Genomic DNA, 25989 nt, shown 5'->3' with positions numbered 1-25989 from the left:
AGCAGGAATTGCTCAACTTTTTCAAACAACTTCTTCATCAAGGCCAGAAATTCAATGCCAAAAGATTGATCAAATGGTTGTCAAAGAAGAAAGTTTAAGTAACATGTTTTGTGGCATGGATGATCAAACTGGATTTTGGCCATGGTTGGAGCAGCAACATTTTAATTAATTGATTCAATTAAAGTGAGAGAGTTTTAATTTAAAATTTGAATGTAGTTTTTTTTTTCTTTTTTCTTTTTCTATGTGAAATTAATCAAAAGGGTGTCAATCTGTCACCATATATTTTATGAGTTGTTATTATTAAATTAAAAAGCCTTGTTATGAAAACTTTTAATTAATGTATAAAATAGGATATTTCAACTTGAAATTTTGGTGGGGCTTGAAGAATTTTATATGAATGAATAAAGGGCTAGTCACTTTTATTTTTCCTTTTTTAAATTTCCTAAGTTTGTTAATATATAATGTTTTCATGCAACTTTGAGTAAAGTTATCTTGTTTTGAATTATATAATCACAAATGCTGATAAGTGTCCTAAGTTATAGTGATTCAGATATAGAAATTTATTATTTAATGTGTAGTGAATTTGTGTATTTAACTATTTTATAACTTAAATTTTGTATTGAAAAATTATGTTTTTTTGAATACAAAATTTCATCATGGACTATTCAATACTATTATACTCTATACAGTCAATTCATTTTTATGTAAATTTTAATTTTTGTTACTCTAAAATAATTGAATTTGAAATTTAAACTATTTAATTTTTGATCAAATGGTTCAAACGTGACCGACTTCGAGCTAACACACAAACCAAATCTACACTTTCTTTATATGTGATCTATTAAAATAAGGGTAGATTCTCTCGTTACATATTTCTTAAACAAATTATTTTAAGGTTGCTTGAGAATGATACATTTGTACAAATTATAGAGTAAAAATGTTTGCTAATGCTTTGAAGAAAGACCCTCTAATGATTTATGGTGATTTCATCAATCAGTACCAACAATGAACAAAATCCATAGGAACTTAACAAAGTATATATAAAAAAAGAAAGAGAATCAAACACACATTTCAAGATAAGAAGAAGACAAACATATGGAAGAGTGGAAGAAAACAAAAAAGTGGGAAATAGTCATTCTCGTGAATGAGACGTTGTCGATTTTGTTGATCATGACAAAAGTAGAAAAGAAGTGTACCGTATGAAATTATTATTTTTTCAGGTACTTACTATTATAAAGGACTCATAGTAAATATGTACTATATATACATATAATTTGTACCTAAAAATAATATGTACTATATAATTTTACAAGCCACTTGTAACTATAAACACGATTATTCAAATCAATTTTTATTATTATTTTTTTGTGGGAGCAATTTTTTATGATTTAGAATTGAAATTTACGACACTCATATACATGTGCACCAATTACTTAAATTAAACCTCGGTGATATCCAATCAAATCCTTTAAGTATATGGTTATAATTTATTTTCAAATTCAGGTGTATATACTTTAAGAAATAAAATATCTCTTTACTTGAATATTCACTTAAAAAAAAGAATGTATATAATTTCAAAATTCTTACATGGTACATAGTGTGCTAAATGGTAAATAAAGATATTTTCTTTCATATGAAGCCAAATTTTGCAGTACCCTGTATTTTTGGTGTGATCAGCAGAGTACTCATTACACTATGCACCATTTTTAGGGAAACCTTCATGTGAGATCACTGTCATCCACTCTCTAGTCTCTAGCATTCACCTAAGTTCATTTTCACCTCCACTTATGTTCACTTATTTCCTTGTACATTTTCTTTTCCCTTATATAGATTATATGGCAATGCTGACATATTTGGTCAACATTAAATTGTTCACTTTCCCTATATATCATGCCATGCGTAGTAATATAATCAACTTAATTTTTGTAAAAAAAATTTACACATTCAATCAATCATAATAAAATTATTTGATTAATAAAAACGTTTAAGTTTAATTATATCTGTTTCTAAAGACATACATATAATTGATCGTAGTTAATCGATAGTGTAAATTTTTTAAACAGAATGCATGACAATTAATATTCTATAATATAAATAGTATAGAGTTAAGTTCAAATGAATGTATTTAATAAAAATTCAAAATTTTACTTTTATTAATTCTTTATAATTTTTTTAACTTTTAATCGCAGTTTTAATTCGTAGAAAACTATTAAAAAAATTATAAAGACTAAAAATAAAATTTAATAGAAAACTAAAAGCATATTTACACATGTATTTTGTTTTCTTATCTTGAGAGTGTTGTTTCATGTTTGGATAGTATGGAGCACAATCACATCATCAAATAGAAAGGGCTATAAGAAATGAATCATGTCACTGTCTTCTATTACTTTCTTCTCCTTCAAACACGCTTCATGAATCATTTTTTTATTCACTCATTGTCAAATTGATAAGCTCTACTCCACCTACTATGAGTCCTTATTTATTTTCTAGTACCAATGAGGTGTTCCATTACTTGCTGGATTTCGTCCATACAAATATACTTAGGAATATTGAGCCAACATTCTTTACAATTTGAATTGAGTCTAATTCAATTTTATAAGTTTGTAAAATCATTTTTGCATCTAAAATCACTATCATAGTCTATAGTAGTGCAAGAATATAAAGTTCTCTAAAAGTACTATCTAATACTTAAAAAACCCAATTAAAAGTCTTTTTGGCACAGTGGACTGAAAACATAGAAAATTTGTGAGTTTGAAGAGCTTTTCGTAACTGGCCTCAATATAATGTATTATTTTTTATAAAAATATGTACCACTACTAAAATGTACGTATTATTAATTATTGTACCCAAAAAAGTATTAATTAATTTATCAAATTTAAAATGGAAAACATCTATCACTAACTATATTGTTTCAAACTTTAGTTACAAAAGTAGAGATGATTATATTTTTACTCTATTCATTTATTTTTGTAGAAAAGACACGTTTTAGCAATCATTGCTTAACTTGCTATAATATGTTAGGTTCAAGTACAATATACTTTGAGTAAAATAAAAAAGTACAATACTTGTTAACTGTGAAATATCGGTTGACAATATGCAATGATAATGACTACAATAAAGGTACAGTTCCTACTTAAAAAATAAAAATAAAATTAGCAATAGAAATTATATTTTTTCAATATTATTTTTAACTAAAATAGTACTTTTGCTTGCAGAAAATATTTAAATTTGAAATCAAGTAAATAAATTTAAATGGTTAATAAATTTTAATTAAAAAAGGTTATATAATAAAATTTAAAATTATATTTTTGACAAGAAAAATATTTAATCAAACTTTATTTATTTTCGATTGAATTTTAAATTACCAGAACATATTATTATAGGAAACTGTATAATTATAAAAGTTATTTATTCCGAAAGGCACAACGCACCTTTTGTAATTTGGGAGATGGAAACCTGAGTATTGTGTAAGATTCCCTAATCTCATTGCTTCATTGTAAATAAATTACCCTATGTTTAAGCATAAAAGAATCCATTAATTTGTTAGTTAAACAATGTATATGTGTTTCTTGTGTGTGTGGAATATAAACAATACATGTGATACAATCTGCATATCCTTCAAAATATCTAATTATATATTTAATATTGTGCTGTTATACTTATGGGATCATGTGAACTTAACTTTAAAAAATTGGTTATTTGCGGAAAATTTTGGCATTTTGGTGACAATTTCAGAAGCCAACTATATACTAAGCAATGTTTTTACAAGTAGAAATAATTAACAAATTAAATGGTGTCTATAAAACAAATAAAAAATGGTGGAATCCTTTAGTGGCCACGTGCTTGGTGATTACTCGTTGGACAAGTATCATATATATTAGGGTGGTTAGGGTTGCATTCCTAGCATGTTTTGGGATTATATTGCCCATAAAGAGTGTGGAGTACATGTGACTCTTTGAACTAATATTATAATTTTTAATTAAATATAGAAGAACCAAATCCCATTGATTATGTTTAGGTTTAGAGTGTTGGAGGTACTCTGAAGGATAAAATGTATATTGATTAACAGCTGAAATTGTGGTAACATATAGACATATGCTTTTTTTTTTAAATGATTAAAATCATAACATTATTAAAAGAATTTGATACATGAAATTATAAAAAATAAAAAATCAATATTGATTTTCTGATAAATTATTATAGTTTATAAAAAATATGTATATATATTATAGTTATGTATTTTAATCTATGTCACTTACTATAAAAATATTATTATAACATGTGGATTCTGCCAACTGCTACACAGACATAATTTTAAGTACTAGCATTTTAGTTGGTTACGGCAACAATATAGTAATAGTATAGCTAGGTTCTGAAGGAAAGGCTATATATGTTGACAAAATTATCCATATCTATAACTGCAAATTTAAATTTATCTAACTTCGAGGTTGATGCTATGAGTTAGTTAATACATGTGCTGCCACTATGTAATAGTTAAGTTGTACGGTATCCATATCATATATAGCATAATACATACTCTCCCATTTTTATAAAAACAAATGGTTTTGTCTTAAAATTCTATATTAACTGATAAATATTGTTAGGATAAATGTTTTATTTTGAGTTTTAATTAAAAATTACATAATTATATTAATTAATTATTATATAATTTATTATTTTTTTTAAAATATAAATATATATTTTGTTAAAGTGGATTGGATGAATTAAAGTGATAAAAAAACAAGTCATTGGCTTTATTTATTATTCTAATAAAATTAATTATTAATATTGATTGATTTAAAAAAAAATATAAATGTCTTAAGAATATATATTAAAGAATTTAAATATAAAGATTTTGTGTTGAAAATATTAACTTTTAAATTTTTAAAAAATTGTATATACAAGTTTTAAGATACAAATTTTATATTTAATTTTTTTAACATGTACCTCTAAAGCATTTTAATATTTTTTCTAAAAAAATGGAAAATATTAAGATCAAGAAAATTAATTTAGTCAATTAGCTTTTAATTTTCTTTAAAAATAACTTTGACATTACAAAATTATCCGTCTGTCTAGTTCATGATTTATTTGTAGGAAGGGGAAAAACAATTTCTATATGATGGTTGATTTGTAATGGGCTTTGAGCACTCTTTGTTCTCACATTAATAAATATTTGTTTATAAAAAAATTAAATACCTTCACATCTATTGATAAAGTAATTATATATCTAGTACAAAGGTATAAAAGATATTTAGGCAATAAATACATCTTGATATTTGTAAGTTTTTGTTATATTTAGAAAAAAAATTACAATTTTTTATATATAAGACTAAAGGGAGTAATATAGCACTACCTTTGTCCTAAATTATAATTTGGGACAAAGGTAGTGCTATATTACACTTAAGTACTATTTGAGAATTATCTTTCCATATAAGTACTTTTATTTTTAATTTATTAAATACATTTATTAATTTTTTTTAAACATACCTGTTATTAATTCTTCTAACTTATCTTTAAATATAAAAAGTCAAGTTTAATATACTCAAATACAAAAATTATTTTAAAAATATTATATAAAATAAATACATTAACTATACAACTAATTTTTTAATAAGAGTGAAAACGTAATAAGAATTTATAAAAAGGACGGAGGAGAGGTAGTATATGTATATAATATTAAAAAAAATGAAACCTCATATTTTATGCAAGATAACAAATAAGAAATAACAATTAATCTGTTGTTTGAAGTGGAAAACAGTTGGAAGTATCCCAAGACAATGTCATACTCATATTTGGTATGTGTGGAAGACATTGGATTCTTTTGGGTACTAAATATGGATAAATTTTTAAGCCATGCCAATGTCCTATAGTGCCTGCCCATGTGATTTTAATGTGTTCCAGTCAGCTCTTGTCGATCCCACATATTTTATATTTTCATTTCTCACAGACCCAACATTTTTTTAAAAAAAATGACTTATATTAAATTGTCATTTTTATTATTAATTTTATTTTGTGTCAAAAAGATTATAATATTTAAATATTTTTAAATTATATTTAATTTAGTAATGAAATTTACCAATTTCAATTTACAATCCCATCCTTATAATAATAACTGTTACTTGTAATTTCTAAACTAATTATGTTGTTATATTGAACTAGAAATTATATGGAACTAGAAACTTCACTTGACCTTCAGAAAGAAAGAACAAAACCTTCAATTGACTGTATGTTTTGAAGGAATGAATATGATTGTGAAAACTATACTTGAGAAGGGCCAAGAGTGGCCACTAGGTATAATAATATGATATGTTACTATTTGAATGGTTAGTTAAAACTGATATATATTAAATACGTGTGATTTTATATTTTCTGATATCAAATTAATAGTTGATATTGACATATAGATAATCATGACCACCCCAAACTTTTAACAACTTTTTTTGTCTAAAAAATAACATATAAGAAAAATGATAAAAAAAAATCTAATATATTGACAGTGTAAAGTTGTTTCGTAATTAATGTCATCTAATTATAACTCATTAGGATATAAAATAGTTAAGTAGTTGATATTAATTAAAAAATTATATAATACAATGTGGCAGATTAACTGTATAAAATTAGTTTATACTGTCAATCTGTCTTTATATTATGTTTTTTAACCTAAATTTAAATTGTGTGAGTTTCTTCTAAACTTATAAAAATTAAATCTATGCCTCGATAAACACATAAATTTAGTTGAAATTAACTAAATTTAATTTAATTTTTTTTTGTATTTGATCCAAATCAAATAATCTTAATCTCTATTAATTTGAGTATGGTTTAACTTAATTTAAAATCGATCATCAATAACTAAAAGAAACCATTATATTTTAGGTCACACTAAGAAGTGTTATCCAAAAAATATGTTGTATTTTTTTAATTATTTATATTATAATTTTCTCTTTGTTTTTTTTTTTCAATGCAGTAATTTTCTCTTTGTAGTTTATATACTTGTGACATAAAAAAGTATATAATTATTTTAATAGTTTAAAAAAAATATGAGCTATAAAAATATCAATCCGATTAAACTAAACTAAACTGACACGTTCTTTATCAATTTGGTTCGAATTTTTTGATTTTATTCAACTTGATTTTTCTAAAATACGAATCAAACTGATATGTTGTACCTATCACTTTTAAATTTTTGCAGTTTTTCAATTTGATTTCCCCTCCCTCTATCATTGTGTTGGTAATTTTGTGTGTGCTTAAATTGCAAATTTATCAATTAAAATTATAGAATCTAGCACCCCTAAAAGGTTTTCATCAAGCTCCACCAATGATGGTTGAGATCGTCTACTATATGTAATTGTGTCATTTACCTATGGCAAGAAAGCCAAGTTCAATTGGTTGTGGTGTTATTTTTATCTATTTTATTCAACGGATGAGAGAGAGAAAGGGTTTTAATAAAGGGAAGGGGAAGGAAGAAAAAGAAAGATATATTTTGCTTCTAATAATTAATATTAGTATTTTATTGATGGTGAATATCGAACTTCTAATCTTCTTATCATTCCATTATCTAAAATAGTTTATAAGTTATTTTAGTTTTTTATTCTCTCTTCTTAAAAATTGAATCAGACACGCATTTAACTTGCTTAAAATTTTCCGAAAAAAAAGTTTAGATCTTTTTTCGCTAAAAAAATTTAAATTTTTTTTTGAAATTTTTTAATTAAAAAAAATGATTTAAAATTTTTCTAAAAAAAATATTTTTGAATTTTTTTTGATAATTTTCTGAGAAAAATAAATTTAAAAAAATTTTTAAGAAAAAAAATCATAATTAACAAAATATTAGACTTACAAGCATCATCTCTTAAGTGCAGAAAAAATAATAATATAATGAGTCGAGATTTAAAAAAAAATATTTTAATGAAGCGCCTAATATAATATTATAAATTTAGTAAGAAATTTTTTAAGTTTTGGAGTTTTAACCTTTATTGAGAGCTCTAGCTATGATACAGTTTAATTTGACCTATCACCTGGTAAACGATGTCGAGCAAAAAGGATTAGTTATTTAACTGAGTTATGTTTTATACATTTTAGTATAAATTTTGTAATAATTTCTTCAAAATAAAAAATAAAAATAAAAAAGAAATTTTGTAATAGTAACAAGAAAATTTTAGTCTATACTTCCACAATTATACTACTATTTCTTTATTTTTTTTAAATGTAGACGTTACTATTTTTCACTTTTACAATATTACAAAACTCAAATTTACTTTTCACTTTTTCACCATTCAAAAATTTTCTGCTCTAAGTTTTTCGATACGCAAAGCTTTTTCCAAAGTTTCTTGAAAACTTAATTTGTGTTACTCGGTATAAAAGCTTACTGAAAAATTTATATAAATTTTGCGGTAGATAGGTCATAACGTAAATTATTTTACAAGTTTTCCCAAAAACTCCTTTGTATCGAAATATATTTCACAATTTTTTTGTAAACTCTTCTGTATCGGAAAACTTATGAGCGCACCAATTTTTTATTTAAAAAATAATGTTTAAATTATTTAATTTGTTTATTATTTATATCATTTTTAACATATATGGATAAATCGTTACTATTATATAATAAAATATGTGTACATACTATCAATGTTTTCACCACATATCCAGGTATGAATAATTATAATTAATATTTTAAAATTTATTATTTTGATTTATTTTATATTTTGTTTAAGATATATTTGACACACGAGAAGTTATTGTGAATTTGACGAGCGAGATTGATATTAAAAACAAAGTGATTATTATCATCGCTAGATCAGATAAAGAGATCAGAGATAGAGAAATAAGGAATAAATTAATATTAGGTTGTGATAAAGGAGATAAATACAAATGTTTTGGTAATTCAGCTCGAAGTTTAGTAAGAAAAGTGTGGTTTCCTTTTCAAGCTAAGATCAAAACCATTAAAATATGGTTTATGATGAATTGCTAAAATAATTTGTGGAGTTCACAATCATGAACTACCTTATATTTTGAAGGCACGTGCATTTGTTGGACATTTAGATGGAGAAGAGAAAAAATATATCAATTACTTAACAAAATATATTGCACTATCGTAGCCGAAAACAACTGAGAAAATGCAGATTTTCAGTTCTAAAATGGCTTTGAATCAATTAACACTTCAAACATTAATATTATCAATTATAAACACATAATTAACACCAAATTAATCTCCACAAATTCACACCTCAATCACACATCAAATATTCACAACATAAATTACGAACACATAAGTACATCGAAACTTAATCAACCCAAATTCACACCTCAAAGCAATTACGGCAAATCACAACAACAACCGAATATGTATATACAATCATCATAGTATAGCAAACATGACTCATCATAATTGTACATCCTCTCACAGACCAGTACTAATTACTTAGGTGCAATCTCTCACATATCAGCACGATTTACTAGTGTGCAATCGCTCACAGATCAGCACGATTTTCTAGAGTGCAATCGCTCACAGATCAACACATTCTAGAGTGCAGCCTCTCACAGACCAGCACTAATTACCAATGTGCAATCTCTCACAGATCAGCATGATTTACTAGCGTGCAATCGCTCATAGATCAGCACGATTTTCGAGAGTGCAATCGCTCACAGATCAACACATTCTAGAGTGCAATCTCTCACAGATCAACATAACGCGACAATCCTCGCAAGGATAAGATGAACCAACAATTCACAATGCATCATCCCGTGGCCCATCACGGTCACCACTATCACCATGGCCCCATCGCAGTCACCATATACTATGAAATGCATGAGCATACTCTGACTCTTTTCACCACAATCAATAAGTAAATGTAGCTATTAAAAGATTCCTCATTTTTAATACTCATTTAACACTAATGACTTTTCAGATACAACACATAGCATACTCAAACATATTTATTCACACCAATTTCTATTTTCACAAACACACATAAACCACATCTCCAAATTCAATCCACACATAAATTGAATCAAATTCCTTTCCACTAATCCACACATAAATTTTTCTCAAAAATTCATAACAGTAATTATGAACACATCAGTTTCACCAACGTGAGTCACCACAATTTTCAAATATTAATCACCCATATTCAATCTCCAATATTTTCAACCATAAATCACCACAACAACATTAATATATCAGAGTTCTTCTCACCGCTAACTTGGTACCAACGGTCTCGATTCCTTTTCGAGACTCGAGGAACTAACTACATAAACATGAATATTTATAACAATTTGTTCACAATAAAACTAATCCAAACACAACAAAATTCCCAAAACTAAATCTTTCTCACACACCAAACTTTTAAAACCAAATAATCTATATTATTTAGTTAAAACTAAATAAAACAAATATTGTCCAAATATCATACACACACACTCGACTATTAAAGCACCAAAATTTTTGAGTTAATAAAATAATCTAAACTTTTTTCCTTTTTAAAACTCAGTTCAGAAGTAATTAAAAGAGTAACATTTAAACTCTAACTATTTTTAATTTCAATTTATCTTTTTGCTCAAACTCTTTAACTTAGTTAAAATTTGAAACTTTTTCACAACTTTAACAACTCTAAATTTTTTTTGTAAAATTTCAACTTCAGTTCAAACTTATTTATTTGAAAATAACTCGTTAAGTAACTCAAACACTTCAAATTTAGTCACCACACATATAGCACCTCAATTAAATTTCAACAATTCAAACATAACTCTCCCAATTTCAAAACTCCACATTTTTACACATAAACCACCAAATTTCATCAATTCATTTTGCACAAAATCCGCAAATAAATCACATCTCAAAAGTTCATAATAATAATTATGAACATACAATTCACATTCAATATTAATCACTACAAAACACACCTCAAAACAACCCAAATTCAAATTCAACTAATTCACACATAAACGAATTAAATTCATTTTCCACAATTTTACACCTCAAATACATCAAATTTCTATTCCACAATATCACAAATAATGTCCTAAATGCAAACTAAAAGTTTGGAAGGAGCCCTTACCTCTGTTGTAGCTTTAACAACCGATTACGGCACCGCGATTAACTACGGTAAAATTTTCGCTCACGTCGTCACTTCGAAAACTAGCTCACTAGCATCGTAGTGTGGCAATGAACAACTTTCCCTTCTGTAACTTCTCGGAAGGGAGCTTAGATCTAGAAGAAAAATGAGAGTTTGTATTTGTAATTTTTTCAAAACCACCCACACTTTGTTCTTGAAACATCAAGTAAGAAGAAGAAAAGGAGGTGATGAGCTGCACGGAAAACTGACTCTGTTTCCTTTCACTAATATTATATATATATATATATATATTAAAATTAAAACCAACAAAACAAATATCTAACTTTATAGATATTTTGAAAAAACATCATTACACATCACTTCTCAAATTACTTTTTTTTTAAAATATCTATTCTCGTTGCAACTCAATTGATAGATATATTTTTTTAGCAACAAGTGACATTTAAAAAAAAATGTCCGATATTAAATTTTTCGTAACATAATTAAATTATTCTCCAACCAATAATCTTAATCGGGTCTTAAAATATATATAAATATTAAACATATTATTAATTCTAATAAAATATATTTTTGATATTTAATTCTTAAAATAAAATTCAATTGAGATAAATGCCTAAACAATTTAAAACAAAATCCCTAAAATCGCATAAATTAGAATTTAGAAAATTTAGGGTCTGACATTACTACCCCCCTAAAAGAAGTTTCGTCCTCAAAAATTAAAGTAAGAGTAATAACCACACTAGGCTTGCACTCAAACTCAACATACATGATAGAACTTGTTTCGTCATGCCTACGCGAAGGAAGTATCATCTATCCCTTTTCGTAGGGTGCTTAATAATGTTACGCACTATCAAAGCCGGTAAGACTCGCCCGTTCAATTCAACGTGATTTTGTCTACTATTAAAAAGAGATTAAGGATGATCAGTTCCTCAATTTGTTAATAAGTAGCCCACAACTATGATGGTGGCTTAGACTATCTTAACCGAACTGTAATAGCACTCTTTGCGACTTGCACTTAAGGTTATTCTAATGCATAAGCGGTCAAACAATCTTCTCAACGTCCACTGAGTTTACCTTATTTTCCTATAATGTTGATCATATCGACGAACTACAATCGCTCATAGCTATGTCACATAGCCTCATATACGTCCACTTGGTACGAAACATCCATTAGGTATCAAACCGAAACACTAAGTATGACACTAACATACTGAGAACAAAACAATTATTACCGCCAAAAACTCCCTAATTTCTCCATTGCCCACAAATCCTCGATTTCTTTAGGCGCACAACTACATCAAACCACAATGTCCTTATCAAAATGTTTGTCTAATTTTAACTTTAATAATTACATCCCAACATCCGGTTGGTGATCAAAGTTTCCTCAATTATTTTCGGCAACATGCCAAAACCATACCACCTACAACACACAAACTTCGTTTAGGTTAAGTGCTTCGTTTCAAGAGTCACATCTCTAATAAAATCCAACTTGAATTTCATTCAAGATTAAGAACTCCATTTGTCTCATGCATTAACACCTCAAATTCACGCTTCACTAATCCATTTCCTACATACTTCGCAATTCTGTACAAACCCGAAAATAATTTTCCTACATCTACTACCAACATTCATTCTGATACTTCTCAATTTCGTCATGTCCTTTATTTGCAGCTTGATGATTATCTTTTCATTATGACAGGTCAAACATATTGTATTCACTCCATCGCTTTTCCCCTTTACACAAACCTTAAATTTCTACCTCGAACCTTGATACATCTTTATTATAATGATTTCAATAAATCAAGTCTTACTAGCTCCCACCAAACTTTTCCATTTCCTGCTCAATTCTTCCCTACCAAACAAACATTTAACTCTGTTGATCGACAAACACAATAGAAACCCCCATGACATGTACTCAAGTAGTGCTTTTGTATCATTGGCATACCTTTATAATAACAATGTCTGAATTACAGGTGAGATAATTCCTTCCATGAATCTTTAATTGACATAAGCTACATCTCTATGTGTTGCTCCAAAAAGCTTTCTTGGCACATTTTCTAAAATTTGGTTCACTCGTTGGATTCTTATGCCTTCTCAACCTTCACCGAGATGCAAACTAAAAGAATCAAACAATTGAACGTCCTAAAGAACTATTTCTCAAATGTTCCCAATAAGCATTTCATATGGAGTAATTAGTTATAATTTGCATCCTCATAACTTTGCAGTAAAATATCTTACAGACCCACATATTTTTTATCGTCCATCTGGTCACTAAAACACTAATTTTAAATCTTAACGCTCGACTTCCCAAGATCAACATCTGAACCATAAATCATTTGTTACATTTCTTCTTTTTCATTTTCTATCATTAAATAAAATTCTAAAATCCGATCCGCAAAATCTCCAAATACTCATCACACCGTCTAATTTCATCCATTTCATCTTAAGATACAATACAAGGTCTTATTCATCATTGACTCTAATCGTCTTAGTAATCTCACTAATTAAAAACTCTTCTAATCATAGCACCACATTTTTAGTAGATCTTCAAACACTCTCATCCATAACTTGAATTATTTATCCCTTGCCTACCTTAACTACCTCAATTATACAAGTTTAAGGCGTCACTTGGTCCTCCATCCAACCTTGTGAATTTTAAATCATCGACTTAAAGAGCAACCATCTTAGGGTCCCAAATCAAATCTCGAATAGACAAAAAAAAAAAAGGATAGAAAGAGATGAGTGGGGAGGCTACAAAGGAGAGAGAAAAAGAGGGGAAAAAAGAAAAGAAATGAAGAAGAAGAAAAAAAAAAAACGAAGGAAAAGAAATGAGAGGAAAACAAACAGGCAAATGAAAGGAAAAGGCATAGAAGAAATGGGGCGCAGATGCTGGTCGCGCAGGGCGGCATCCAGAGGAATAGTCGTCGTTTCGACGTAGGCAGCGACTTAAGCCTCATCTTTCTCTTTTTAGTTTTCTTTCTTTCTTGTTATTTCACTTTAGGTTTCGCTTAATATTCCTATGATATTTTCATTCTTATTCATTTGTTTTGGATTTTTAGTTTCTAATATTGAAGATTGAAGGAGAAAAAACAGTAAACATGACAACACAAGATTTGAAGACCATGAGTAGGAAAAAAAACAATAAACATGACAAATAAGGTGTGAAGACAATGACCATAGTTTTTTTATTTATTTGTATGTATATTGTATGTAATAGCAAAAAGAAACTATATATGTATAACATATTAATATTAAAGAGATTTATAATATCAGTAGTTCAAATATGATTGTATCTTGTGTTTTCTTCTTCCTATACTACATTGTTTCTATTTTATCTCTCACACTCTCGTTGTTTGTTTATTTTTTATTTTATCTTCAGTCAATAAAAAAAATATCTCTCTCTCAACTCTGATTTGAGTTTTCTATTTATCAAAAAATTTCTAGTTAGTTGAAGAAAAGGCTAAAACTTAGTAAAATGATTACTTAATCAAGAGGAAAAAGGTATCTTAACAACAATAGAAAACATTTTTTCTCCATAATTCGAACTACCATGTTGTAGTGCAGATAATTCAAACAAATTCACTCACCAGTCTATATCTTGCGGAGTAAATTATGAAATAATGTGTTTTATATCTTTAAGGTAGGACGCTTATGCATACAAATAAAATATATAAAATTAAAATAATATTTAATTAAATATTTCTAAATCAAAATAACTAACATATTTGATCAAACCACAATTTACCAGCAATGTTATACCGATATCGTGTAACGAAGGACATATCATTCAGTAATCCAAGATCCATGCAAGCTTATCCTCCAATTGTAAAGCCTTGTGCATATGGTCCTCCTACCTCTCTAATTGTATAGTCTCCTCCATATACTCCTCATCCTCCCCTTCTTATATAGAAGCCTCCTTCATATGTTTGTCATCCTCCCCTCTTGTACAAGTGAAACATGTGCAGGCTCCTCCTGCACAGCAACATCAGCCTCCAGTTGTACATGCTCCACGACTATATGTAAATCGTAATGCTCTCTATCACCATCCTTCTCCATTATAAATCCATGTTTTCTTTAGAATGTTGTTGATCGAATCCTTACCGGCGGATGATCCATTGAAGATGATGAAGTGTTAGCATTGCGTGCCTGACACACTATTTTGTCATCTCGTCCTCTAGTACCTCATACACTGAAAATAAACAAATTAAAAAATAAATAAATTTTCATAAAATTTGAGGGCTTCAAGTTTCTTGGTACACGGTTACATTCTAGGAAAACAAAAAAAAATTCAAAACTACTGACAATTTTTTTTTTAAGTTTCTCGAAATAAACTGTTTATCGAGAAACTTAAAAAGCAAAAAAGTAATTGCAAAACCAGAAAGCTTTTGAGAAGTTTCTAAGTACACTAATTTTCTTTTTCAAAACATAAACATTGTAAAGTTTTGCGTACCGCCGGAAAACTTACAAATAAGTTTTCATGAATACAAATGTGTTTTGAAAAACTTAATATTGAGATTTTAAAAAAGCATAAATACTTAAAAAAAATTAATTTAATTTTTCGGAACACAATTCAAGATGATTAGTTAAGTGGAACAATTATTTTTGTTATTTTTTTAAATGTAATATAAGTAATTTGTGTAAACTATGAGAGTTGGAATATAATGTAGGATACATGATAAAATTGTATCTGTTATGTTGACCCAAACAAAAAATAAGACCCTATTTTGTTTTTTTACAAAAATAAAGTCCTATATGTGTTCTTAAAGAATAGTCCAATTGTATAAATGTTAACTTTTTCACCAAAACTAGGATGATGATATCTATTTAACCCATCCGAGGATTCTATAATAATGCTGATGCTAGACACTTATTAGGAAATCAAAAGTAGTAATATTTTTAAAAAGAGAAAAATGTAAACTTTTAAAATTTTGAAGTTTGAAATACACTTATAATGAAAATTGATGCTAATCACTTGATAACATTTCTCTGTTTATTATATTATCAAAATATGTGTGTTAAAAAATTATATTTCAATTTCTGTAATAACCAATCAATTTTTGAAAAATATATTTGATATATATCTATTTCTCATTTTATTCAAACTATCTTCAAAAAACTTAAATTAAATTGTAATTACCACAATTGGGAACTCCATTAAGTGACGAGTTCTTGAAAGATCAACTCACATCTTTCATGTGGCTAAATCACCACCACCTAAAAAGTTGTCCCCACTCTCTCTTCCAACCAATACCATCACACAAAACTCAAAATAACATTTTCTTTTTAAAATTAAAAACAAAGTATTTAAAGATATTATCACCTATCACTAAAAAAAATCCAAATTTATTTTGAAACGGATAATAACGAACACACATGGCTTGCAATTCAACACCCCTCTTATCACCACCAACAACCGCCACCGTCGCAACCATCAACCACCACACACTCCTCCAACCAATCTTCCCAACCAAAAAGCCCAACTCTAACCGTCGACTCACCACAAAACTCCACGTGTCATCCTCACCAACAAACAAACCAACAACCGCAACAACCTCATCCACCACACCGCAAAAGCCCAAATCAGAAGAAACCGTCTTCTTCGACGGTGGGGCCCACTACGGTGACCTAATAACAAACCTCTTACTGGGATTCACTCTCGTTTGGCTGCCCTTAACATTAGCCGCAGTTTCACGGGCCCTATACCTTCGTTACAGGTTCACTAACCTTAGAGTTACCGTTATATCGGGCTTAACGGGCGAGGACAGAAGTGACTTTTCGTATAATGTGATAAAAGATGTTCAGGTTGTTCCTCGTTTCATTGGTGAGTGGGGTGATATTGTTATCACTTTGAAAGATGGTACTAAAGTTGATCTTAGGAGTGTTCCTAAGTTTAGAGAAATTGCTAAGTATTCTCTTGATATGGCTAAGATCTCTTCTCAGGTTTTCAATCAAAATGATCCTAAAGGATTTTGATTCTTTTCAAATCCCTACAGGTATTTCATATTTCTTTTTCTATACATATGTGTAAATTTTATTGTTACTAGTAATTTTAACATGATCCAATGAGTTTTGTTGTGTGTAACATTTTTAATTCAATGATAATGGAATTTCAGTAATATTGTGTTGTCCCGTACTTTTTATAAGAGATAGTTGAGTCAACAAAAATCGATAGAAATGTTAGGTGTGAAGCTATACCAATTCATATGCTAAGCTTAAACTTCTAGTATAATTGGTGTGTGGCAATTGAAAAATATTATTAGGAATAGCATACAATTGAAGAGTCCCCTTTTTTCCTGGCTTCTTCATAAAGGCAAACTTAAAATTGACATTAGGATTGAGGAATTGCTGAGAGTTAGTTATGTCTCTTAGCAAGTTAGTTGATTCTGTTTTTTTTTCTTTCTTTCTTCTTTCTGCTGTAGCATTTTTCTGCTTCCAAATTCACAACATGACATGTTAGTATGTTATACCAAGACCACTGTCATATTTATATGCTGGCATTTTTTTGTCTCTTAAATTTATAGGAAAATAAACCATTGCGCTGATAAGCTCGCTTACCATGATTTCTCTATTTTTGGTTTGTATTGGTTAGAAATGCTGCTATGTTTAATTTGGGATGACTTTTGCCGTAATATAGCAAAACTTCTCAATTTCCATGCTGCCATTGTGCTGATAAGCTTGCTTACCATGACTTCTCTATTTTGGGTTTGTATGTAGTTTCACCACAAAGGTCCTTTTGCCTTCATATATGGAAAAGGGTTTGTTAATATTTGACATTGATATTAGTTGTAGTGTATCATGGTCTTGTTACAAAGTGTAGCTAGTATCTTCATAGATTATGATTTCCATTGGTGTTTCAAATAGAATGACCTGTAGGAATATTAAATCCTAAACCAAAAACACAATTATTAATTAGAAATCAGGTTTTAGGGTTCCCCAAAAATTGTGAGGGTTGGGTAACTGTTTTGATCCCATGAAATGATTGTCAATATTAGATGTAGTTCTTTGTGTTATTACTAGGAAAAGTTGAATTAGGACTACGTAGATTGGTCTAGTTGGTAAAGAATCACCTCAAATTCTATAAGGACTTGTATTCGAATCTCGCTGCCGATGCGAGGACTTAGTTATTGAGTAAAGAATCAACTCAAAGCCTGTAAGTGTTCACTGAGCCTTAAGGATTCTCCTGACCCTAGTGAATTCAAAAGATCCAATTTGCCTAAACATTTTTCTGGAGAAAAAGAAAAGTTGAATTAGCAACAAAAAAATTAGAGAAGGAATAAAATAAAATCTGTCTCTAATTTTGCTTCAACATAATGCAGGGTACAATTGTTGAAAATTTGATCACTCCAAAATTTCTCAATTAGTGAAAACAGTAGTGAAAGGGTTCTCACTTTTCCACAACTAAGCATGTTTGCTAAGTGTTACAAGAAACTTAAGATTGGTTGATTATAAATGATAAAAGTATAAGCACGTAGAAGATATTTCAAATACAATCAGAGTTTAAATTTCATGTTTCCAAATATGTATCAACTAAGAAATAATGTGAAAGCATTTGCCACTTTAGCTTAATCTACATACTTAGTCTTCAGTCTAATGTATAAACTGAACATGTTTGAATTTGCTAAATTTACCTTTAGCTTGGAGTCTGTTCCTCAAAACTTTCATTTACCTTTTAACATTTTTCAAAACTTTAATTATGTGGAATATATAACTCATTTGTTTTATTTTTAAAAAAAATTCCAGCTTTCTTATTTTATTTTAATAAATTTGGAACTCATTTTTTTTTAATGTTGTCACTTCCTTTTTTTTTTTAATTTAGCTAAAATATTATTTTAGTCTTTTATCTTTTACCTATTATTCATTTTAATCATTTATTTTTTTTTATTCGCTATGGTCATTTATTATTTTTTCGTTCTTTATCTTTTACGTAATATTTATTTTAGTCTTTAATAAATTGACAAATTTGTATAATTTTACGAAAGATAAAATACTGAAACGATTATTAAGTAAAACATAAAAAAATTAATCAAAAGATAAATGATCAAAACAAATTAAAAAAAATATAAAAGACTAAAATATATATTAAATAAAAGATAAAAGATTAAAATTGTATTTAAGACTTTAAATTGTTTTTTAAAATTGCCAACAAAATAGAACACTTGACAATTTTTTTTAAAAAAATAATAGTTGGAATTTTTTAAAAAAGTTATAAAAAATGAGTTGGCAATTTTTAAAATTTAAATTAAAAATATTAAATAAGCTGGAAGTTTTAAAAGAATTTAAATAATAAATTGTATATTCCACATAGTTATAAAATAAAATAAAAAATAAAAAAGCCACATATTGAGTCAAAATCAAGGGACTCAACTATTTGCAAAAAGATTGAAATTAAGAGTTAAAATTATAATTTTAAAATTAAGAGATCAAAATCATCCGATTTTATAAAACTTTGGGATTAAAAATGAATTTTAACCTTTTTATTTATTTATTTTTATAATCTTACCGACTTCCTCTTTAAAAGAATATAGTTTGCACATTTAATTTACACGATGCTCACACCTATTCATCAATCTCCTTCAACAGATTGGATTCCTTGCAATTTAGACAACAATAAAGACTTCATATGTCTTTCGATTCAACATAGACTTCTAGTTGTATCCATTGGAGCACCATTATATGTGTTAGTACAAATGGAGGATGATACATACTTTTGGAAGAAATGGAGCACCATTAATGAATATAAAACACATCATGTAATATTCAAATTTAAATTTGTAGGAACTTGTTTAAAAACTCAATTTTAATGGTATTATGTAAAAGTCATATTTTAGATTTAAGAAATATAACTTTTTATAAATAAAAAAATAATATTGCATAAAACTTAAATTTTACCTTTTATGCAATATAATGTTTTTTCTTTTTCCAAAGAATTAACATTTCATAAATTTAAAAATTGCGTCCTTTATAGAGAAATTTTCATTTTTGTAATTTTTTTTAATAAAATATAAGTTTTTTAACGGATATACTAACATTTGTTAAGTTTTATGAAATATATTTTATTTTAAAACAATAACATTTCATAAAGCTCCACTCAAATATATTGCGAGTAAATTATTAAATTGCTTCTTGAAATTATAGGAGTCGGACATTTATCTCTTGAAATTTGAAAATGAATAAATATCATTCTAAATTTGAAAGACGTCGGGCAATATAATCAGACGGTTAGTTTGTTCCGTTAATGAAATTGACGTGAACGTTATATGATTACATGACAAATCCATCTATTAGCATGTCCATCTATTAGCATGTTATGTAGCAAGTGTGAATTAAAAATCCTAAGTTGTTTAGAAAAATGATGGTTGAGCAATATATAAGTGAGAGAACCATAAACTATTGTCTTAAAGTTTTGAGTTTAGATGTGAATTCCAACTCACCTGTGTGGTTGTTATTGACTCAACGTGTCCTTGAACTCACATCATGACTCAACTCTTGTATCAAAGCTGATGGTTACTAAAAGGATCAACTCCTTGTATTGAAAGTCTTCTTGACTCCAATGTGGATGATCCTCCGGACTCCGCTCATGACCCAACATAGCCAACTCATTGCCACATAAAAAAATGGGCTAATTTGCTTGATTTTGAAAATACGAATGTCCGCTTTGCCTGATTTTAAAATAAAATTTAAACTCAATTTTTTTTAAAAAAAATTAAACTTTATCATCATTACTATAGTAACATGTGCATCTATATGTTCAACTCTTGTTCTTCTTCCATTATATGGTATATTCTTCTTTCAAGAACCTTCATTTATATAATTCATTCTTCTTCATCTTTCATAGTGTTTAAATCGTAGAAAATGAAAGAATCAAAAATCAATTATTCTTCTTCCTATATGGATTAAAGCTTAAACTCGGTGAATCTAAAATGTCACTTTGAAAAGTTGTTAGAGTTTCTACAACTAAAAAGAACTTTAGAGGTGTCAATTGATAAGTAATAAGTGTCAATTACATCATCCAAAATATGTTATAACATCTTCTAAATAAGTGTCAAGTACATCATCTAAATAAATGTCAAGTACATCATCTAAATTATTCCAAAAGAAAGATTTATGAGCAATAAGTGTCAATTACATCATCTAAAATATAGCAAAACATCAACAAGACGAAAAATATAATTCAAAATATTTCATTTTTCAACAGCTTCATTCTTCAAAATCCATGTTTGCTACCATGGATTTGGAGGTCGCATCATTGGATTAATAATGAAATACAATACATATGATTCATCTGTTGTTGAGCTAGACTTAGGAAATGACATCCAATGGTTAGTGATCTAAGAACTAGTCATGTCATGAGTAGGGGTAAGGGTACTCTAATTAGTGGAGGTGGTGGTGCATTCATGAGTGGTGGTGCATTCATGAATGGTGGTGTTGATATTCACAAAATCAGTCTTTGAAATTGCTCACTTACTAGCACTTTGGTCTATACAGTCATATAAAAAATTACAATACAATCATTGAGTTATCATTCAATTTTTCTAGTTCATGATGCATCTCCTTTGACAGGTAACTCTTGGGACAACACTTGATCTTCAAGAGTGAATCTAGATTGTGAAAGCGTATTTCAGTTTGACTTTGTCTATCTAGTGATCATGCTTTGAGATATCAATAGAAAAATGAGAGAGGAAATTGGAGAAATACGACAATAGAAAATGAAGAAATTACCTTTAAGAAATGAAAATAATTTTTTTTCCGAACTTCTTTAGTTGCAGCAACTCTAACAACAACTTTTATTTCACAATAACATTTGAGAGGTTCAAACTTTCACCAATAGAGAAAGAAAAATAAGATATTTTTTATCTTTCATTTTCTACAATTTGAAAACCATAAAATAGGAAGAAAAATGAGTTATATAAATAAAAGTTCTTGGAATAATTAGATATGAAATTGTGAAAAATAACAAAAATAAATTATGTAGATATATATATATTACCGACAAAATTATGTTGACACTACTAACTTGCAAATCAACTTAAATAAATAGGATTGTTTTGTTGAGATTTAATAGGATGTTTATTTTTAAACGGTTACATAACTTATATGGTTACACTGATACAGTGATACTACTAACATGCAAATCAATCAATCTGTAATATTTTTATTATATAATAGTATTTTGTCTAAATTAAATTTGTGGTCTTTTAACTTAATTTTAATTAATTTTTTATCTTTTTTTCGTCTTCCTGATTTGGTCATTTATTTTAATTTTAAGTGACAATTATATATTTTATATTTTAAAATGTTAACAATGTTATCTTTTTTTTTTTATAAAAAATTCAAAAAAATCATCAAATTTTTCTAACAAAACCCACAAAATTAATAATCATCTTCAATATAATGCAAATTTTATTAAATTCATAACTCAAATATTCAAATAAACTCATATTTTCATCTCCAACAAGGCAACAACATTAAATAAAGAATGAAAATATGAGTTTATTTAAAGATTTAAGTTATGAATTTGATTAAAGTTGCATTTTATTGAAGATGATAATAAATTTTATAGTTTTTGCTTGAAAACTTTGATGATTTTTTTGAATTTTTGTAAAAAAATGACAACATTGCTGACATTTTAAAATATAAAATATCAAATTGTCACTTAAAATTAAAATAAATGACCAACTCGAGAAGAAAAAAGATAAAAGACAAACATTAACTGAAATTAAGTTAAGGGACCGTCGATATAATTTAACCTAGTATTTTTGAATATAACTATTCAATCATATATTATATAGTTGTTTACTAATTATTAGTACTATTAATGTAATTTAGCCTAGTATTTTCTAATATAGTTATTCAATCATATATTATATAATTGTTTACTAATTATTAGTACTATTAAATAACAAAATAACTTTTCCCTTATAAGTTAGTAATAATAATAATCCATAAATTAATTTATTTTAAAATTTTAATTGTTTCTAATCTTTGATTTTAAGATGTTACATTTGAGAGATAAAAAGTTGAGACATTTTTTATGGTTTGTTGAATTAGGGTGAATAAAAGGTTAAAGTTTTTGTCTTATGTGTGTTTCTTTTTTGTCTCAAAGTTTTTGTTTTTAATTTAGATATAATATATAATTTATTAAATTAATTAATTTAATGATTTTTTGTAATAATTAAATAATTAAATTAGTGTTTTAGTCTCTTAACTAATTTTTTAGTTTTACTTTAGTGTTTATTTTTTTTTTTTGTTCAGTTTTGTTCTCTTAACTATATTTATGTATGTTAAGGTTGTTATTCCTATGAGTTTTTGACTAAAATTTTTATGTTTTATCATCTCCTTTCTCTCACTCGTGTTCAAATCCAGTAGATTAATATAATCTAATTAAATTAATTTAATTAAAAAAGTAATAACGTGGAAAACTTTAACCAACTCACAAATGCTACATATCAAATATGGAAGTGGACTAACAAAATCTAATAAATTGGAAAATAAGAAGATTAAACATCCGAATTTAAGAAATAAAAGACTAAAATTTAAATCTAATGAAAATAGAGAGATCAAAAATATATTTAAACTTTAAAAATTAAAAAAAATCGAATATAAGTATACTATACACATAAATTTGAACACTACTTAGATTAACCAACCTGAATGTACAAATTTCATGAATACTTAAAAAAAAATTAAATTGATCTATTGGGACATATTCACTTGAATTGATTAATTCAAATAGAGACAAATTGACAACAAAAAAAAAATTGGAAACATTTCAGAAGATAAAAAAGCTAGAGCAGAAATTCTCAAAAATTAAAACAATCAAAACCCATTGGCCATGTAGTGTAACTTGTCCAAGTCAGCCCAACTCAAACGCCCAATAACCCCTCCTATCCTCTTAGCCTCATTGGGCCAAATTTTGGGGAATAATTGGTTGGGCCACATTCTTTTCGAAAAAATAATAAAATTGGCCATGTTTTACCCATTGTTTTATATTATTCTCTCACAAAAGCTTCAAAAAAATATTTTTAAATTGATCAATCTAGAGATATTTGTGTTAATATACATATCTGAATTGACAAATTCAAGGGTGAGAAGAAACTCTCTATTTTCTATAAAAAAAAAAAATATGAAAGTGGGTAATCGACACTCAACCATCATAGTTAAATAATTAGTTTATCTATCAAACATAACCAGATAATTTGTTCTTATGGTATAGATCTCGAGTTAGGATAAACTTAACCTAAATCGATCTATATTAAAGCCCTAACTTGTTTCACAGTATCTTTTAATATTTGAATGTGTGTTTCTATCTAACTCCACCATTTAACTCAAAATTATTATTTGAATAATTTATGCAGGTTATACTAGAATTTAAATTGTGAAATTTGAAAAATAATAGTTAAAAAATCCTACCCTTGGTCTTTAACACAATCCTTTGTGATTATAAGGCTAGATAATTACTGTTGCACTAGCATTTGATGATGATATATATATTATTGTTTGACAACATTTTATGATATATAAATATCAAACCTTATAAATATATGTTTATTTCTTTGCTAAAAAAATGTGTATTTTCTGTCCCAAAAAATGTGTATTTCAAAATTCATATTAAGTAAGTTTAAAATTTATTGCATTTTAATTAAAGAAACAAAACTTGAGGAAGACTCAATTTTTTTTTCTTTTTTAATAATTATCCAAATTCAAACTTCACGCCTCATTGCTAAATTGACATGGGAGGAAAAAATTTACATAATATATATGTCTAAATACAGTCAATATTTCTTTGCTTATGGAAGAGGATAACCAAATTTGACATTAACCTCATGAAACATAATATAATATAGATAATAAGCAAAACTTCAATCGGTTAGTTTATGTCGGTATATTTATTACGGTTGTATCAATATATAATTATATTTGATATGATAAGATTTTCAATATGTAGGGCAGGATTGGGTTTCAAAGGGCCTCGTCCTTTGAAAGTGCCCTTACCCCATGACCATGACAATTACAAAACTTTAGTTTGATTTTTCGAATTAGAATTTGTCATTTTCTCACATCCAACTTCCCCACTTCAATACTCAATCCAGATAGATCTTCTTTGTTTTTTCCTTTTAATTTCTTTTTTATAAGTTGCTAACAAAACTTTTTATATAATAAAATTACCAATAATTTTCTTGTTAAAAGGGTCTGCATGCAACGACACTAACACCATAGTGATACGTCACACTTGAAATTCCAACCAAGTTATTGTTAGTGAAGGTCAGCAAAACTTTATAGTTGTTTTGATAAAAAAATTTAATTATAGTAAAAATAAATTTGAAGTAGACGTGGGAATAAATCAGAATGGGTTACAATGGGTTACAATTACTTATGATTTAGTCTAGATTATATTTCGGTTGGATCAAACTTTTATTTAAAAAGATAAAATTAATAACTTTTTTATAAGTCTATTTAGTTAAATAAAGTTACGTTATAAATTATCAAAATAAATATAAATATTTTGCTTATAACAATTCTTATTAGATTAAATTTATATTTTGTGTTAAACCATAAATATGTCAAATTTTTTTTGATATAATTAAACACATTGAACTACAACAATTTTTTGACATATTTAAAAATAGAATTTAAATAAAATATCATATAAAGTTATATTCTATAAAAGAACATGTTAAATTTCAAAATATAACTTAGTCTCGTAGACTTATTAACTTATTAGTTTATTTACAAAAATCTACAAATTCACTACATCAGTGACGTAGTTGTCATAAAAAAAATCTAACAAATTAGATTTTTAAATAAACTTCAGTTAATGACCTTAAACATAAATCTATAATACATTTTCAATGTAGGTCACAATCATGCTATACAAATCTAAGATAGTCTATTTCTACCCCTATTAGAAGTATCACTATCT

At 27.1% G+C, this 25989-nt stretch overlaps 2 protein-coding genes and 1 long non-coding RNA gene across 7 annotated transcripts in view; 2 read left to right on the top strand and 1 right to left on the bottom strand.

The window, feature by feature from the left end:
- The window catches only part of LOC101509676 (homeobox-leucine zipper protein ATHB-13), a 2969-nt gene extending 2547 nt beyond the window's left edge, over nt 1-422 (top strand). For both annotated transcript variants that reach the window (XM_073364919.1, XM_073364918.1), the window contains exon 5: nt 5-422. In XM_073364919.1, the coding sequence (XP_073221020.1) occupies nt 5-169 (165 nt within the window). In that variant the 3' untranslated portion in view covers nt 170-422. The remainder of the gene's footprint in view (nt 1-4) is intronic.
- An 8777-nt stretch (nt 423-9199) lies between these two features.
- Nucleotides 9200-11308, bottom strand: LOC140919242 (uncharacterized). The gene is made up of 2 exons (XR_012161820.1): nt 11052-11308; nt 9200-9819 (listed from the first exon to the last, which is right to left on the bottom strand). It is a non-coding gene; the product is annotated as an uncharacterized lncRNA (long non-coding RNA).
- Nucleotides 11309-16392: 5084 nt separating this feature from the next.
- LOC101508923 (uncharacterized) lies at nt 16393-21820 on the top strand. 4 transcript variants are annotated; one of them, XM_073365512.1, is made up of 2 exons: nt 16393-17062; nt 21630-21820. In XM_073365512.1, the coding sequence occupies exon 1, from the start codon at nt 16443-16445 to the stop codon at nt 17040-17042; it is 600 nt and encodes a 199-aa protein (XP_073221613.1). In that variant the 5' UTR covers nt 16393-16442; the 3' UTR covers nt 17043-17062; nt 21630-21820. The 4 variants fall into 4 exon arrangements, with proteins under 4 accessions (XP_073221613.1, XP_073221612.1, XP_073221614.1 ...); XM_073365511.1 differs by lacking the exon at nt 21630-21820 and adding an exon at nt 18386-18702; XM_073365513.1 differs by lacking the exon at nt 21630-21820 and adding an exon at nt 17659-18223.
- The last annotated feature ends 4169 nt before the right edge of the window (nt 21821-25989 follow it).

The sequence above is a fragment of the Cicer arietinum genome, chromosome 2 (assembly GCF_000331145.2).
Source record: "Cicer arietinum cultivar CDC Frontier isolate Library 1 chromosome 2, Cicar.CDCFrontier_v2.0, whole genome shotgun sequence".
Classification (NCBI taxonomy): Eukaryota; Viridiplantae; Streptophyta; class Magnoliopsida; order Fabales; family Fabaceae; genus Cicer; species Cicer arietinum.
This window is presented reverse-complemented; position numbering and strand designations above follow the sequence as displayed.